At 48.6% G+C, this 18,165-nt stretch overlaps 1 protein-coding gene across 3 annotated transcripts in view; it reads right to left on the bottom strand.

The window, feature by feature from the left end:
* foxp1b (forkhead box P1b) overlaps nt 1-18,165 on the bottom strand; it is a 174,930-nt gene that overhangs the window by 85,345 nt on the left and 71,420 nt on the right. For all 3 annotated transcript variants that reach the window (XM_079748013.1, XM_079748015.1, XM_079748014.1), the window contains exon 5: nt 17,933-18,105. In XM_079748013.1, coding sequence (XP_079604139.1) covers nt 17,933-18,105 — 173 coding nt within the window. The remainder of the gene's footprint in view (nt 1-17,932; nt 18,106-18,165) is intronic.

Raw genomic sequence — 18,165 nt, 5'->3', positions numbered from 1 at the left:
TATGTACTGTTTGATTCATCCGCTCTGTCAGCAAAACCTCGTTCTGAAACAACTAAACTCTTGAGCTAGCTTGTTGCTCACACTTAGAAGTCATTGTGGCCCAAAATATACCACATACTTGAACGTTGTTTAGCGGCATTCGTTAAACATAGTCAAATGACTAAATTAAAATGTGAAGACAACAAAACAAACCAAACTTTGTCAGATCAAATGTATTGAAAGGGTTGATCAGAAAATACAAAGAGTAAAACGACCTTGCAAATTAGAAATCTGGAGGCTTTAATTTTTCCTCCTCATTATCTTTCTTGGCAGGGAGGACAAGGCAAGGCAGTTCACATGCCCTGTGGCAACGCTTCCCTGCTGGCAATTCCTTGCCTGCCTATCAAAGCAGGAACCACATCCCCTCATACCTCAGCACCTACCCTGCCCAACGTGACTCATGGCAGGCAGGGGAGAAGGGTAAAGAGAGCCTGGGGGGGGGGGGAGCACTGGGCGTTGGAGGAATTAGGTGGTAAGCTACACATTATCTTTTGTTTGACAAAATAAAAGATAATAATTAACAGGCACTTACTAAATGCCGTAGACGATCTAAATGTATAACGCAATCCCCAAAAATATTTTGTGATCCAAACCAACCGATCTAAACCAGCAATTAACCACACTCTCAACAACAGCAGACCTAGTAATGATTGTGATCCGAATTTATGATTCACGGTTTTCAATCCGCTGTAATCAAAATTCTTAATGAATCAAGATCAACCCCATTAATCAAACCCATCCAAAACAACGATCCAGATGACATTTTGGCACTTTCTCATGCGGTGGGTTGTCGTTGCGTTGCATCAGAACCCTATCGAAGAGCTTCTTCCCAGCTCTTATGGATCTCTGAGAACCTGTAGGTTATGCTATGCTATAACATATCAAAGAGAACGAGCACAGGGTACAGAACATCCTGGGTGTCTTCATGCTGTATAACCCCCACCCCCTCCAGGGCCTCTAACTGCCAATCAATCAGCAGGTAAGGATGATGACTAAATGAATGGGTGAAAGGATGATAGGAATCCATCTATTCATTATTGCCCCAGACAACATTTCTTTAGTCTTTGGGCGGCGGCGGCTGTGTCATGAGTTGGCTCCGTTCCAATCCCATTGTTCTCTCTAATCTGCGGTGTGTGTGTGTGCGTACAGACGTCCTCGATGCATCGCTGGCAGCAAAGTATCCTGAATCCGCCGTGAGCTTTGACAACATGTAATCCCTTAATAAACGGCTGCTACGGCATGACTGGCAAGTGGAGCTTCAGCCAACAAAGCTCAGCGATGACGATGAGGTCGCCTGAACCGCAATCGAACATTAGAGCGCGCAGATTGTTTTTCGTGAAAGACGGCTTAAGGATTACTAGACGAGCACAGAACCTACGAATCGTCTTCGAATACACTGCACGGATTCAACCGGAATAAACCCATGAGCACGAACGCCAAACATTTGCCGCGACCGTTCTGTGCTGCTCTACGGTGGGCCGGGTCCGCGTGGGTCTCTGTCCGGCCAGACAAAGAGGAAACCAACAAAATGTAGTTATCACACCATCCCTTCCCTACCCCACCCTTACACCCCCCCCTGGCCCAAGGCAGCCCGCCGCCCCCTGCCACCCCTCGCCCCCACCGACCGACACCTCTCTGCCGAGCCGCCGTTCCCCTCTCCCCCCCCCCCCGAGTCCCACGGGTCCCGTTTTCAATTTGCCATGGAACTTGGCCAGACTTCACTCGTCACCCGGGCTAAGGGACATCTTTTGACACTTTTACATTAGAAACACAGCCCTTCGCTGATTAAAAGCCTTTTGCCACTTCTTCTCCCTCCCTCCCTCCCCCTCTTCCCTTTCCATCCATCTCTCTTCTCTCTCCCCCTCCCTCTCTGTCTGTTCGGCGAGTGGTAATGTAAGAAAGGGTGTCCATTTCCTGTCTCCTCGTTTTCTCTCTTGAAAAATCAACCACAAATAACTCCCGGCCTACGGTGGCTATCTTGATCCTCACTCCAGAGGAGATAAGGACACCATTTATTGTTTTCATTGAGCTTGAGTGCCGAGGCCGAGAGCAGCGGATGGCTCCGCCAGGGAGTTAAATACACCACAAATGGTTAACTCAATCTGTCTTGCCGAGCAGGCAGACAGCCCTGTGTTTTGAGGCGAGGAGGGATGGCATGGTGAAACCAGAGCCAGAGGGAGAGGGAGCCATATCTGCAGGGGACCCTAATCAAACTAAGATAAAAGGCCTATAGTAACATGAGCCATGGCTTCCTTCACAAAAACAATATTTATATATTTATATATATAGAGAGAGAGAACAACCCATGCAAAAACAAGAGTTGTGCCTGTGTATCCACGACAACGGGTGTAAAAATCGATGGCCCACGGATTGTTAAACGCAACCCGTCGGTACATTTACAGTTAATAAATAAATATCCCCCGCCACTCTTTGACCTTTGCCCCCCCCCCCCCCCCCCCCCCCCCCCCGAGAGAGAGAGAGAGAGAGAGAGAGAGAGAGAGAGAGAGAGAGAGAGAGAGAGAGAGAGAGAGAGAGAACTGTTAGAGTAACTGATGTGGTTATCTTGTCCCCGTGACAGGCTGAATCACTCCATCAGGCGCCACCACAGACAGCAGTGCCTCAGACGACAGCATCACTGGAGTGGCCACAAACACCAACCCTTCTATACACCCCTACACCCCCCCTACCCTCCCCCGCACAACTTAGATCAGGAGGTGAGAGTGTTTGGCCTGAGCCAAATTTGATCAGCCGATGCCAGTTGCATCCCCCCCCAAACACACACACACACACACACCAATACCCCCCATTCTTCCTCTAGCCTCCACTGCTATCTGAGATGAAGATGATATTACTATTCGAAAGTGAACAAAGTGCAGGAGACAGGAGGGAGATATACCTAGAGAGGGAGAGAAAGAGACATAGAGGGAGAGAAAGGGAGGGATGGAGAGACCGAGAGAGACATAGAGAGAAAGAGAAAATAAGATGTAGCGTAATTTATTTCTTAAAGAACCCCCCCCCCCATACGTCCAGCAGAAAGGAATTAGTGCCTTGTGTGTGTGTGTGTGTGTGTGTGTGTGCGTGCGTGCGTGCGTGCGTGCGTGCGTGCGTGCGTGCGTGCGTGTGTGTGTGTGTGCCACAATGCACCTGCAGCTGAATCAAGGAGGCCCACATTCATATGCCGGGGACGGTCGGAATCAATTATAAAAAGGTATATAAGAAGAATTAATTCTCAACTTTATGTGCTGGACCAACACACCAATTAAAAAACACAGCCTGGGAAGACTTTCACTGACATTTACAACAAAAAAATCACTGACATATACATATAATTCTGATATTAAAAGATTAGAGAAATTTGCATTTAGCAATGAGAAAATATTATAAATATAGTGTTGAGTGTGCAGATAAGAGCAGGGTAATTAAGAATAAGCATGGCAGTGGAGGAAAACATTTGAAGACTCAACCTGAGCTAGTTGGCTTCTCCCCGCGTTGCCCTACAGATATTTTACATTATTCAATTCAAAATACCATCATTCTGATTCTCAGTTTTCTTGCTTTTCTGCATTTTAATGTTTAATAGGGGCCCTCGGCAATCTATGGGTACAATTATTTCATATCCGCAGAGAGGGGGAGAGAGGGAGAAAGAGAAAGAGAGAGAAAATGTATCATAATGCTGTATTTCTTCTAAAAGGTGTTATAGCTCCGATCCCATAGGAAAGAAATGGCTTTGAGTAGTGTAGCAACCGTTCTCCCTATTCGGTAGTCTCGTGCCCGTTCTTCTAAAACAACCGTCAATCTGTTGCCACGGACACGTGCCTTCACCAGGAAAAGACAATGGCATCAATACAGTAATTAACTGATTATTTACACGTTGCCACTTATCCGGATGATACGGCAACACAGCTAAGCCTGTTGCCAACCGCCGCGATTACAGGAATGTTTATCCTCAGCCCGACAAAAGGAGGGGGAGAGAAAAAATGGAGTGTGTGTGCGTGTAATTACCGAAAACATTACACCAAGTGGCAGAGAGGGGATTCTTCTACCAGAGGAAGTTGTGTCGATAAGTGCGGACATTAGGGAAATGAGTCTCTCACTCCCTCTCTCTCTCTCTCTCTCTCTCTCTCGCTCTGCCTCTCCAGCACATATTAATACACACATTAACTCGGTCCCAGAAGTATGTACCGCCAAATAATAGGATGCATATCCACAGACAACACAGCAACGGCAATGCTGGAAATTGCATCCCTTGGACATCTTACGCATTTGAATGCCCATGCAAGTGCATTATACATGTATGGCTTTCATCAGCTCTCGTTGTGAACTTTGCCGCTCGCCTCTACATCTACTATGCTAATAGCATGTGTAATGTATGCTAGCATGTGGGCAACGTGGTTTTATGATTGGACAGATGCCAGGAGAAGTTATCTAATGAAATGTGATCGCACAAAACAATAGTGAGTCATATAAGCTGTTCTAGTATAGACCGTGACCGCATTAGTGACTTGAATATACCGGCATGCTAGTGTCAGACGCCTTTGGGGGCCTACTGGGGTGTAAAAGTATGTGCACGTCTTTCTGCCAAGTAAGATAGCAGTGCATCAATGGCATCAGTCAACGAGTCAGTCAGTCAGTCACTCTGTCTATCAGTCAGTCAACCAGTCTGTCAGTCAGTCAGTCCGTCCGTCAGTCAACCAACGAGTGTCAGTCTGTCAGTCAACCAGTCTGTCAGTCAACTAGTCGGTCAGTCAACCAGTACATCAGTAAGTCAGTCAGTCATATCAAGCATGAAAATCCCAGCAGGTGAGGGTGTTTCCAGTGAGTATGAATATGTGTGTGTGTATGCGTGTGCGTGTGTGTGTACATGCTGCCGTGCGTGCATGCGTGAGAGAAACAACGGGGATGGAAAGATAGAAAGGATTGTGAGGGAGAGTGTGGAGAGAAGGAACGTGTGAGAGAGAGTGTGTGTGTGAGAGAGTGAGAGATAAAGGAGGACAGAGTGAGAGTGCGGTGGGAATAAAGGGCCGTCTTATTTTCTGTGCCATTTGCCGGCTAGTACTTGCACAGCCAGCCCATTACATCATGTCAAAGATCGTAAACAAGCAAATAACAACAGAAATGGAAGCCGCACTGCAGTGAGGGAAAAGAGCGAGAGAGAGCCACACTGCCTCGCTCCTCCGCTCTCACTCTCTCTTTTTCTGGCCTCCTGGTAGGCAAAGGAATACATAATTAAATGTAACTTTCCTCACTCACTGTAAATATCAATGATACACACAAGCACATGATATACAGTGTGCAAAGTACACACACACACACACACACACACACACTGTTGAGGAATGAAGCGTGTGGACAGATTGATGGCGCGGCGACACGTCTGGCCCTGGCGATGTATTTATGGCGGCCGTCGTTCACAGGATGTCGAGGTGCCATCACCTTTATTTATGAGTAGACATCCCCGCCCCGCGCCATATCATTCTCTAAATGGTATACGGCGTGCGGCCGCCATTTTTCTCACAAAATATAGAGGCCACGTCGTGCCTGAACACACTGCAGGGGTGGGGGCAGCGAGGGGGCCGGATGGTGTCATTATTAATCATCAATAGGCCCAGCGACGACGGGGCGAACACATGTCAAACAATCAAATATGTCCTCTCTGAGGACCTGCAGTCGTCAAGAGGTGTCAGTCTTGGCATATTTACTTCAGTGAAGGTCCCAACTCATCAACAGCAGCAGTTATTTATCATATTTCACTTGCCAAACTTGAAAAAATAAGAATGTCCATGGTATTTATTTACCATTTGCTGGGTTCTTGTTAGGTGATTTATTTTCTTGAGGGGAAATGGTTGCTCTGCGGTGAACAGTTTTGCACACACACACCCACCCACCCACCCACCCACCCCCGCCCACACACACACACACACACACACACACACACACACACGCACACACAAACAAGGTCATTGGGCTCTCGCTTGTACATTTGACAGGCTTCTCCACGGCACGTTCAGGGGGTGCCGGTACAACCGAGCCCAGAGCAACAGGAAGGTAAGGAAACTGTTTTTTTTGGTTTTCAGAAATGAAAGGTGGAGCGGACTGTAATTCACTTTTTCACAGCCCCAGAGAAAAATGAATACAGGGGTAGTGAGTGATACATTGTGAACATCCCTGATTAGCAGCACTGAACAGCCATAAGCTAACCTGTTTACTGCTAACTGCTCTGGAGTCCTTAAGGAGCGCAGACAGGGTGCTCACAGTTGGTGTATAAAAGCACCCAAGGGAGCGATATCTGTTGGTTGCCGGCGCGATAGTAGCTAATGTGCCAACAGCGGTAATTGCAAAGCAATAGTGTGTTTGTTGCTGTTGCTAAGACTCCCTTCTGAGTCCCACAGTTCCACCATAGTCCCCACCCACCACCTTCCCAACACCCCACCCTCTGGTGAGGAGATGATGTCATGAATGAGCACTAACTGCTACTCTCCTCGGAAGAGGGAAAGGAGGGGGAGGTAGAGAAGGAGGAGCCAGAAGAGGAGGAGCAAGAAGAGAAGGAGGAGGAAGAGAAGGAGGAGCAAGAAGAGGAGGAGTAAAAAGCGAAGGAGTAGGAAGAGAAGGAGGAGCCAGAAGAGGAGGCACAAGAGATGGAGGCGGTGGAAGAGCAGCAGGAGAAAGGGGGAGGAAGGCTGAGGAGGAGAATGAGAAGGAGGAGGAGCAAAGAGAGGAGGAGGAGGACGCCATGGCTCATGAATAAGATATTGCAGCCAGTCTCACTACAGGGCTTTCACATTAGGCCCGGCGTCAAAGCCAGCGGCCCCTTTTTGCCACATATCCACATGCCCGTAAGCGCGTGCACGTGATAAAACAAATCCTGATGCGTGGTGCACGTGCACGCACAAGTCAGCTCTGGCACCTCTTCCCGTTATAATGGGGGTTTTGCAGCAACCAATGGGTGCCTTGATCTGAGGGGAACGCCGCGACATGGATTAGGGCTTATGGAAACAAATAAGTGTTTTAAGAGGAGCCGGCCCCGGTTTCAATTTCAATAGCTCGTTTAACCCTTATCTGTCCAATTCCTTGGGGCCCATTCTATGTTAATTGGATCTACATTGCACTTGCATTGGGGGTGTTAACAAGCACAGCCTATGAATATTAATTACCCTGAAGTTTTGTGCATAGGAAAGACTTGGCTGATACATATTAATTCTATGAAGTTTTTAAAGTAGAGCTCTCATTAAAAATGGATAAGCCCTGCACATGAATGTTTTCCCAGGAGAAATTGTGCATCCTTTAGCGCAATCCTTAATAAATTGGGTCAAATTGCCTGCTCTGAAAGAATGGTTTCTAGTCAAATGAGACATGATTGTTCAGCTAAATGTAAACATTGTGAACTGTGATTTTGTGTTGTGTTGTGACAAATACAATGTTGTACACACGCTCTGAGCCCGCAATAAGCCGACGTATCCTAGTGCTCCGTCAAATCATGTCTAGAACTGTAAAGATCAGACAAAATGAATATCTCTGTTTGGGAATTAACTTAAGTGTGTGGGAGAGAGGGAGAGGGAGAGAGAGAGAGCCAGAGAAAGAGAGAGAGAGAGAGAGAGAGAGAGAGAGAGAGAGAGAGAGTGTGTGCGTACATTTTGCAGTGTCTTGGTTTTGAATGTTCATCAAGGGAGGGAGGGGCTTAAAAATGCTCATAGGTTAAATAGGAACCTGCAGATGATTTGCTGAGAATTGCCGTGCTATTTTTGGCCTGTGATTTGTGATTGAACAGAGAGAAAATATCAAACACACATATCGACACGTTATCTCGCAATCCTTTCTTTGATTGGCTAACTACAGTACTTTGATCCATCGGTCTAACGTAGCCCTCCATACTGGTTCTATCTGCTCCCCGGTTCCTTCTGCCACTTCTCCTTCCATCGACCGTGTCTGGAGACTGGAAGTGAAAAGGGGAGTTCATGGGCTGCCAGCCACAGGACAACCGAAGCAGAACATAACGGCATGCATAAGAGGTGGTCCCTTTCTTCTCCAGGCCAGTCGCTCAGGAGACACCTGCTTGGGAGTTTAGGGGGAAGCAGAAAGCAGGTAACAACACAAAGAGGAGGGCAGGGGGGGTTGAGGGCGGGGGGAGGGATCGGGGGCATGCTGGTGGCACACAATGAGAGTCACTTCACCACTCCTAATGATACCAGCATGCGGGGGGGGGGGGGGGGGGGGGGGGGAATTCATTAACATAAGGGAGGATATCCAACCTAAACACCACACAAAACATTCCTTGGTGCATGTGTACACATCAGCACATGCACGCACACTCAGACACAGGCCCAAGCATGGATGCACGCAGACAATGCCACCGTCGCCGCTTCTTCAGACGGATACTCAAGCATACCAGCCACGGCATTCAGAAAGAGAGAGAGAGAGAGAGAGCGGGACAGAGAGGGATCGACTCTCTCTCTCACTTCATTCTTCCACACAGAAAAGGCAGAGCCACCTTTGATCAGGGTGTAAACATCTTTCTGCTTTCCAAAAAATATACTTTGACCTCATATCCTACAACCCTTACTACATGATCATCCTCTTCTAGGTGAGACGTGTCATTCTCCACTCCTATGGTGAGGATCTACCTCTTCTACCACATGGTATGAGGGGTGTGTGTGTTTGTGTGTGTGTGTGTGTGTGTGTGTGTGTGTGTGTGTGTGTGTGTGTAGATTAACAAGTTTGAAGAGCCACTATAGAAGATGACATCATTGTCAAACCGCTCCTTGCATGCCTTTGTGGACCCCCACCCTTTCCACCATGCTGCCCACATGAAGCGGGGCAGGGAGAGGGCGTGTGTAAACAGGATGTCAACTCATGGAACATTCTACTCTATTTTAAACCTTGTATGTGTGTGTGTGTGTGTGTGTGTGTGTGTGGTGCCTCTTCACTCCTGGGGGGCACGGGCGGTGAAACAAAAGCAGATAGACTCAACAAAATGGATGAGTTCACATGTTGGCACATGTCATTCCGTGATGGGACTGGAAGAGTTTTTTATCATTATTTTCTTCTTTTTCTTTTTATTGCACACAAACCGGATGCTAACAAGCCTGCAGGCAAGAACGCAAAACTTTTTGCAATATCGTATACTTAGGCGAAACACGTATACGTATATTACAGCGAACACTTCCAACGCGCCTCAAACTGAGAGAAGATTGGGCTTTGTTGGAAACAATCCCCATAACTTTCAGGTTACATATGCTGTTCTTTATTCCTCTGATAATAATTACCCACCCACCCGATTTTTAAACATATCACCGCATTATTGTTCAATTTTCACCTCCATCCTCGTGATTATTAATCACATCACACATCAATTCCCAGAACCAGCAGAGAAAGCCATCCTGTAATAAAACTGTCACACGGTGCGCTATAAAGACAGATGTTACCAGTTGTGTGATAACATAATTAAACTGTTCTGTGAGAGGGATTCCATGAAATTATTCAAATTGGACGAGCACTATCATTTTAACAATAAAGCAATTTGGGCAATATGCGGTGTCATAACACCGATGTTATCCTTCACCATCGCATTTTTTCAATAAGCCTTGCCGCCTAGCTGACAATATCAACAGTTTATACACGAGAAAGTAAAGGTCTTTGGAACCGGACAGTCTAGAGTACCTGAAGGTCTGGAGAACCTGAAGGCCTGGAGAACCTGAAGGCCTGGAGAACCTGAAGGCCTGGAGAACCTGAAGGCCTGGAGACCCTGAAGGTCTGGAGAACCTTAAGGCCTGGAGATCCTACCCCATACCCCCCCCCGAATGACGCTATTTCTACTGGAGTCCACATCTTCAGTATCCTCCTCTCTCAGGTTGCTTTGATATTTGCCTAATGAAGCTTTCTCAGAGTAAAGAAATGTAATAAATCAGAACCAGAATCTAAAGTGCGCCTTTCTCGTGGTCTTGGTCGTCTTTTCTCACATTCTTGGAAGATATCCCCTAAGAACGTGTCTTTGGTTGTGTGAGCCATTGATATGGTATATCTGTGACTCATATACCCATACATGCATATGCCACAGGATATGCTTCATGCTGTTACATGGGCACAAATATGTGCACGTACATACACATGCCACTGCAAGCCCTCGGGCGGGAAAGTGTTTAGACTGCGATGCACTCAAAGCGTTTCGACGCAAAGCAGACGGAGAGGAGAGCTGACATCCTCTTTAGGAGCTGTGGAGATACATTCCACTTCAGTTCTGGCTCTGCACGCTGCCATCCCAGCAACCTACACATTCCATCCCCCCCCCCAGAACCCATCATCACAGACAGAGCTGGCGGTGATGACGGGAGTCAACTAGAATGAGTAACCCCCTCCGATTCGACTTGAACCATTAACCCACCGTACCACCCCACCCCCGCCCCTAGCGTCCTGGCCAGGAGGGCTCACACCTGACCAGACCAGAGAGGGCTCTACACTGCAAGCCTCTCTGCCCTGGTGCTGTACACCTGTGAGACCTCTTGCTCATTGGGAGGTTGGAGGAGGACGGCCGACCACTAGCTCAAAACGAATGGGTAACAGCCATCAGCATAGTTCTGCCGGCTTACCGATTTAGTGTGGACATGAATTTGAATAGACTCAAACTGGGTTAGTGTTTATTTTATAGTTTCATTCCAGCTATATCAATCCTATCCTCCTATTACAACGGCAGCGTCAGGACGGTTTGCCCGTTGTCCTAGGCTGGGTGTTCCCCTCCCAGCCAAAAAGATCTGGGTTAGATCCCCAATGTCTGCTCAATGTCTTCAGCATTGATGAGATACACCTGAATTCCCGGTCAATCGCTGTGGTTAAAAGCCTCAGCCAATGAAATAAATAGTAAGTAGTCACCACTGTGTGTGTGCATGTGTTTGTTCACAGCGCTTATCACCTAGCGCCCCCCTGCAACCCCGACTACAACCACTTGAGCTGGATGGAAACCAGTCCAGAAACGACTCACCTGATACCTTCCACTACCTTCAGGGCCTCCAGCGAGGGCCTGGTAAGCTCTGCATTATGCAAACACTAGCTGTGCCAATGCAGTACTAGCGCTATCTGCTGCCACCACTGTGTGTGTGTGTGTGTGTGATTATTTATGTGATTGTGTATGTGTGGCTCTCTCTCCTGCACGCAACCCCCAAGGTAGAGGGTCAAAACTGAATATATAAAAAGGGAAACTATATGTATTTTCTTTCTTGTATCCCCCATCTCTCTATATATACGTTACTGTGCAAAATAATGGCTGCTTTTAAGATATTGTTGGGTTGCCTTCGTCTTAAAAGGCTGAAATCTCAGGAACCGCTTAAACTGCGAACTAAAGGGGGTCCTTTTTGAAAAACAGGATATTAATATTTAATACCCCACAGCTGCATGGGTTGCAACCACATTTTGCACCGGAGCGATCAACAGCATGCTTAAACCTGGGCGGTAGTACAAACAGGCTACCGTAATTGACCGTACATCATGAGAAATGGATGTGCAGGGACTTGAATGTCCCGGAGACAACAGCTTCAAAAGGGAGCTGCGCACCGACGCAACTCCCTCAACGTCAATCCTGGGCCTCTTGTTTGTTTACACCATTTCAGCTGTTGCCATGGAGGCTCACTTTTTCACACCACTTCCTGTTGCACAAAAAAAAGAAAAGAACGAAAACAAAATAAAACCAAACCCAAAGAAAAAACATGCCTGCAAGTAATTGCAGAAACACAACCGTTTCATGTTTGTTTGGGTGTTGTTTGCTTTCCATCTGCACTTCCTCTTGAGGACCGACTTGAAAAACAAAGAAAAGAGGTAGTAAAAAAAAAAAAAGGGCTTAGTATGAAGTTATATTTCTTTTGAAAATAAATAGGCTCTAATTATTTGGAAAAGCATATTCTCATACTGTGTTGTTATTTTTTAAACACGACTGACAGCCAGAAAGCTTATGGTCACAACAACAAAGGCCTGAACATGTGCAACAGCCAGAAGGTCATGAAGCTAAAAACCATAACTCATTCCATAAAACCCATTATTAATGAAAAACAAAATTGAATTTCAGTGTGTCCTGAGTTAACAATACAAAGAAATAAGTTTGGGTTACTCAAGAGGGTTCTTTGTTTTTCCCCCTGTAATGTGTTTTGCAGACTGAACCATTGGAAGCGAACACAGAGCCGCCTCTTTGCCGTCGATCATTAAAAACGAGTATTTGACTTACTAATAGAGATGCTTAAACCAAGCTTATGGTCCACTTCCCCTAAATCTGACGAGTCTACAAGATAAATTCCCCTGTCAGCGTCGAGATGATCAAACAGATTACAATTATTTCATCCCCCGTCTTTATTAATGAGCACTGTCTTTCATAGTTATGTTCCCTAATAAGAATAAATGATATGTCATGGCCAGGTTTGTTGTTCCCAGGGACTCCGGGAGAGCGCTAATGCATCTGCACCTTGAGTCTGGGGAAAACTCTTGATTGATTTTCGGCTTTTCTAAGCTTTTTTAAGCTTCAAATAAGAAGAAAAAAATGGAAAGCGGCATCTTTGTATTTTTTCTTTTTTTACTTTCTCTCTTTTACTCGAGAACAAAGGACACAAAAGAAGCCTCTGGTGTCACTAGTAAGATTTGTGTTAGTGTCAGCGGCACAAATAAAACTTTGAAGAAGCCACTGTGAAATGCCACCGCACCAAAAGAAGAGAAAAAAACGTAAAGAGTTATCAAGTAATTGAGCGAAGATCTTAATGCCCTGGGGACAATTAACATGGTTCATGGTGCATGAGTAAAAATCCTGGGTTAGTCTAATGGGAGAATAAAAAGAGACTGCCAGCCTGCTAGCCAGAAACACACCCTTTGGTAAGTAGCCTATCAAAGCACAGTGCTGAGAGAGAGAGAGAGAGAGAGAGAGCGAGAGAGAGAGAAAGCGAGAGAGAGAGCGAGAGAGAGAGAGAGAGAGAGAGAGACAGAAAAGAAACACCTCTTCCTTCATCTCTAGCCACGCGTCATTTATCACACAGAACAATTAATACGCCTCACTCCGTTTCTACTGCAACCGCAGAAATGAAACCCCCTCGGATTTGTTAGGGAGGGCAAAAAAATAAGACACAGCGGCTATTTACCGTGTTGGAAAGTACCAGCGACACACATGTTTACCAGGATTTAAGAAGAAAGGAAAAGCCACAATGTGTTTGCTTCACCCCCTTCTGTTTGAAGCCACGGAGATCCTGGAGAGCAACCGAACCACCAGGAAGCCCCAAGGTGCACAACAGCCTCCCCGCTTCAGGGAAGGTGCTCCTTTGTTGGTTTTGCTTGTTTGTCGTCCCTTTGCCCCCTGGCTTCATTGGTGCAGAAAAATCAATCGGTAAGGGTGTTCCTCTTCCGGGTTTCAAAACCAAAAACTAAGAAGTCTACCTGTGAACAATCCTTGAGCAAGAAGAGGTCTTCTAGATGACTAAAATCGAAACGCAAATAGTCAACTGCACAGCCATGACACTGCCCCTGGCAGCCTCTCCTCACCACCCCTCGCCCACTGCCCCCCCCCTCTCTCCCGGTGTCTCTCGCCCGCATCACATTCATCAGCCCTCTAAACCCCTGGTGTCTCTGCGGAACGAATCAGAACGCGCCCCTGGCGAGGAACTGAAGGGAAAAGTCAACAGGAATTAGGTTTCAGCGTAACTGTTTACTCAACTGTGGCCTGCAGTTATTGAAATTGTATCCACGGTTATGTGTGTGACTACCGCCGTAATGAATTCAGCATGGCCCGCGATTCTCCCAACTGACAAGAGTGTGCGTTCTGGGAGCTGGAAGTGTGTGGGGGGGGGGTTTGGAGGCACGAGGGAGACAAGAGGAGACCCTGTTAGGTACACTAAAGTGAGGGCCCAAAGGTGCTAGTAATGACACAGACAATAGGGATGGATGGAGAACACACTTATTTTATGATCTTGTTTGCATTCTGTTCTGCCCGTGTACACAGAAAATGTTTGTTGAGACCCCGGCAGGCCACCGTACATGGCATGAAGTAAAACCACTGCAAGTTCAAATTGAAAGCCACTCTCTCTCCCCCCTCTACCCCTCTCATCTTGTTCCCTAGTTGTCTCTCTCCCCCCTCTACCCCTCTCATCTTGTTCACTAGTGGTCTCCCTCTACCCCTCTCATCTTGTTCACTAGTGGTCTCTCTCTCCCCCTCTCACCTTGTTCACTAGTGGTCTCCCTCTCCCCCTCTCAACTTGTTCACTAGTGGTCTCTCTCCCCCTCATCTTGTTCACTAGTGGTCACTCTCTCCCCCTCTCATCTTGTTCACTAGTGGTCTCTCTCCCCCTCTTACCTTGTTCACTAGTGGTCTCTCTCCCCCTCTCACCTTGTTCACTAGTGGTCTCCCTCTCCCCCTCTCAACTTGTTCACTAGTGGTCTCTCTCCCCCTCTCATCCTGTTCACTAGTGGTCTCTCTCCCCCTCTCACCTTGTTCACTAGTGGTCTCCCTCTCCCCCTCTCAACTTGTTCACTAGTGGTCTCTCTCCCCCTCTCATCCTGTTCACTAGTGGTCTCTCTCCCCCTCTTACCTTGTTCACTAGTGGTCTCTCTCCCCCTCTCACCTTGTTCACTAGTGGTCTCTCTCCCCCTCTCACCTTGTTCACTAGTGGTCTCCCTCTCCCCCTCTCACCTTGTTCACTAGTGGTCTCTCTCCCCCTCTCACCTTGTTCACTAGTGGTCTCCCTCTCCCCCTCTCAACTTGTTCACTAGTGGTCTCTCTCCCCCTCTCATCCTGTTCACTAGTGGTCTCTCTCCCCCTCTTACCTTGTTCACTAGTGGTCTCTCTCCCCCTCTCACCTTGTTCACTAGTGGTCTCTCTCCCGCTCTCATCCTGTTCACTAGTGGTCTCTCTCCCCCTCTCACCTTGTTCACTAGCGGTCTCTCTCTCCCCCTCCCACCTTGTTCACTAGTGGTCTCCCTCTCCCCCTCTCATCTTGTTCACTAGTGGTTTCTCTCCCCCTCTCATCCTGTTCACTAGTGGTCTCCCTCTCCCCCTCTCATCCTGTTCACTAGTGGTCTCTCTCCCCCTCTCACAATGTTCACTAGCGGTCACTCTCTCCCCCTCTCATCTTGTTCACTAGTGGTCGCTCTCCCCCTCTCACCTTGTTCACTAGTGGTCTCCCTCTCCCCCTCTCAACTTGTTCACTAGTGGTCTCTCTCCCCCTCTCATCCTGTTCACTAGTGGTCTCTCTCCCCCTCTTACCTTGTTCACTAGTGGTCTCTCTCCCCCTCTCACCTTGTTCACTAGTGGTCTCTCTCCCCCTCTCATCCTGTTCACTAGTGGTCTCTCTCCCCCTCTCACCTTGTTCACTAGCGGTCTCTCTCTCCCCCTCCCACCTTGTTCACTAGTGGTCTCCCTCTCCCCCTCTCATCTTGTTCACTAGTGGTTTCTCTCCCCCTCTCATCCTGTTCACTAGTGGTCTCCCTCTCCCCCTCTCATCCTGTTCACTAGTGGTCTCTCTCCCCCTCTCACAATGTTCACTAGCGGTCACTCTCTCCCCCTCTCATCCTGTTCACTAGTGGTCTCTCTTCCCCTCTCAACTTGTTCACTAGTGGTCTCTCTCCCCCTCTCATCCTGTGCACTAGCGGTCTCTCTCTCACCTTGTTCACTAGTGGTCTCCCTCTCCCGCTCTCATCTTGTTCACTAGTGGTCTCTCTCTCCCCCTCTCACCTTGTTCACTAGTGGTCTCTCTCCCCCTCATCTTGTTCACTAGTGGTCTCTCTCCCCCTCTCATCCTGTTCACTAGTGGTCTCTCTCCCCCTCACCTTGTTCACTAGCAGTCTCTCTCTCCCCCTCCCACCTTCTTCACTAGTAGTCTCCCTCTCCCCCTCTCATCTTGTTCACCAGTGGTCTCTCTCCCCCTCTCATCCTGTTCACTAGTGGTCTCCCTCTCCCCCTCTCATCCTGTTCACTATTGGTCTCTCTCTCCCGCTCTCATCTTGTTCACTAGTGGTCTCTCTCCCCCTCTCATCCTGTTCACTAGTGGTCTCTCTCCCCCTCTCAACTTGTTCACTAGTGGTCTCTCTCCCCCTCTCACCTTGTTCACTAGCGGTCTCTCTCTCCCCCCCTCATCTTGTTCACTAGTGGTCTCTCTCCCCCTCTCAACTTGTTCACTAGCGGTCTCTCTCCCCCCCTCTCATCTTGTTCACTAGTGGTCTCTCTTTCCCCCCCTCATCTTGTTCACTAGTGGTCTCTCTCTCCCCCTCTAACCTTGTTCACTAGTGGTCTCTCTCCCCCTTTCACCTTGTTCACTAGTGGTCTCTCTCCCCCTCTCATCCTGTGCACTAGCGGTCCCTCTCTCCCCCTCTCACCTTGTTCACTAGTGGTCTCCCTCCCCCCCTCTCATCTTGTTCACAAGTGGTCTCTCTCTCCCCCTCTAACCTTGTTCACTAGTGGTCTCTCTCCCCCTCTCACCTTGTTCACTAGTGCTCTCTCTCCCCCTCTCATCCTGTGCACTAGCAGTCCCTCTCTGCCCCTCTCTCTTTGTTCACTAGTGGTCTCCCTCCCCCCTCTCATCTTGTTCACAAGTGGTCTCTCTCCCCCTCTCACCTTGTTCACTAGTGGTCTCTCTCCCCCTCTCATCCTGTGCACTAGCGGTCTCTCTCCCCCTCTCATCTTGCTCACTAGTGGTCTCTCTCCCCCCCTCTCATCCTGTGCACTAGCGGTCTCTCTCTCCCCCTCTCACCTTGCTCACTAGTGGTCTCCCTTCCCCCCTCTCATCTTGTTCACTAGTGGTCTCCACTTTGCTACCAAACAAAAAAGCAGAAAGAGAAAAGAACAATCACAGGGAACCACCTAAACAGGCTACAACCCGGAAAACTGTTATATCGCCATATATAGTATCTATGGAGTGTATATATATATACAGTGAGTACAGATAAAACAAAACAAGCGTGACTATAGTGTGTTTCCCGTTACAGTGCCTCTCCCATGCAGAGTGGTGACAGATGCTGTCTGACAGTGGCGCGCCAGTTGGGGAGCGTGCACGGCAGAGCAGAAGGGCCTGGGTTTCGTCACCAAACAACTCCTGACAACAAGCCTCAGCCACTCAGGGCCGGGATCAGGACAGGGGGGGGGGGACGACACACGACTCATGCACACCATCGCCTCGTTGCGACGCTGTTGATCTTTTCAAAGCGCGTCCCACTTCTAAAAGCAGCGTCATGTGTCACGCGTGGCGCTCACACCAACAGAAAGAGCCTGTCTGTTTGTCTCAACTCTGCCCCCCCCCCCCTGCCCCCTCCCGATGGAGAATGTTTTGTTTCCCCGTCATGTCGATGTCGGCCACGCGTCTCGCTGCCTCCGCTGTGCGGCCGTGGCATTAGCCGCGAGGCATGAGGCCTCGCGGCTAATGCCACGGCCGGTGACGTCCCGCTAAGGCGACGGAGTCAACACCAGCGCCGCCCCCCCCCCCCCCCTTCACTCACACACACACACACACACACACACACACACAACTGTCTCGGTAATCCTGTGGCACCCACACACTTAAAACGTGTCCGACGCCGCTCGGGTGAATAGTGCGCGGCGAAGGGGGCTGCAGAAGCCTCACGCCACGATAACCATGAGCGGGGAAACCAAACACACAATCACAAGGAGAGCACTCCAATGAAATATTCAGAAATACCCCGCAATATACATAAATAATAATAATAATGTGTTTATGTACTGGATGTACTACTTGGAGGGGGGGGATTAAATATTAAGTGGCACTTTGCAAAGAGTGTGTTGGGGGGGGGGAGGGGGAGGCATTAATGAGGAGTGGAGGTGATGGGGGCGACGTTTGTGTGTGTGTGTGTGTGTGTGTGTGTGTGTGTGTGTGTGTGTGTGTGTGTGTGTGTGTGTGTGTGTGTGTGTGTGTGTGTGTGTGTGTGTGTTTACCTGGTGCTGCTGGAGGTGCAGTATGTCCGCCGCGCTCACCTCCCCCGACGGCGTGGCGCTCTTGGGCGGGCCTTCCCTGGCTCCGCCCTCTGTTGCGGGGCCGCCACCGTTCTGATTGGCTGGGCCGTCGCTGGTCGTCTCCGACCCAGGGTCCTGCATCATGACTCCAGGTCCTGAGAGGGTTAGACCAGAGTGGGAAGGGAAGAGGGAGGTTAGACCAAGACGGAGAGAGA

This window comes from Pollachius pollachius (assembly GCF_949987615.1).
Source record: "Pollachius pollachius genome assembly, chromosome: 12".
NCBI lineage: Eukaryota > Metazoa > Chordata > Actinopteri > Gadiformes > Gadidae > Pollachius > Pollachius pollachius.
This window is presented reverse-complemented; position numbering and strand designations above follow the sequence as displayed.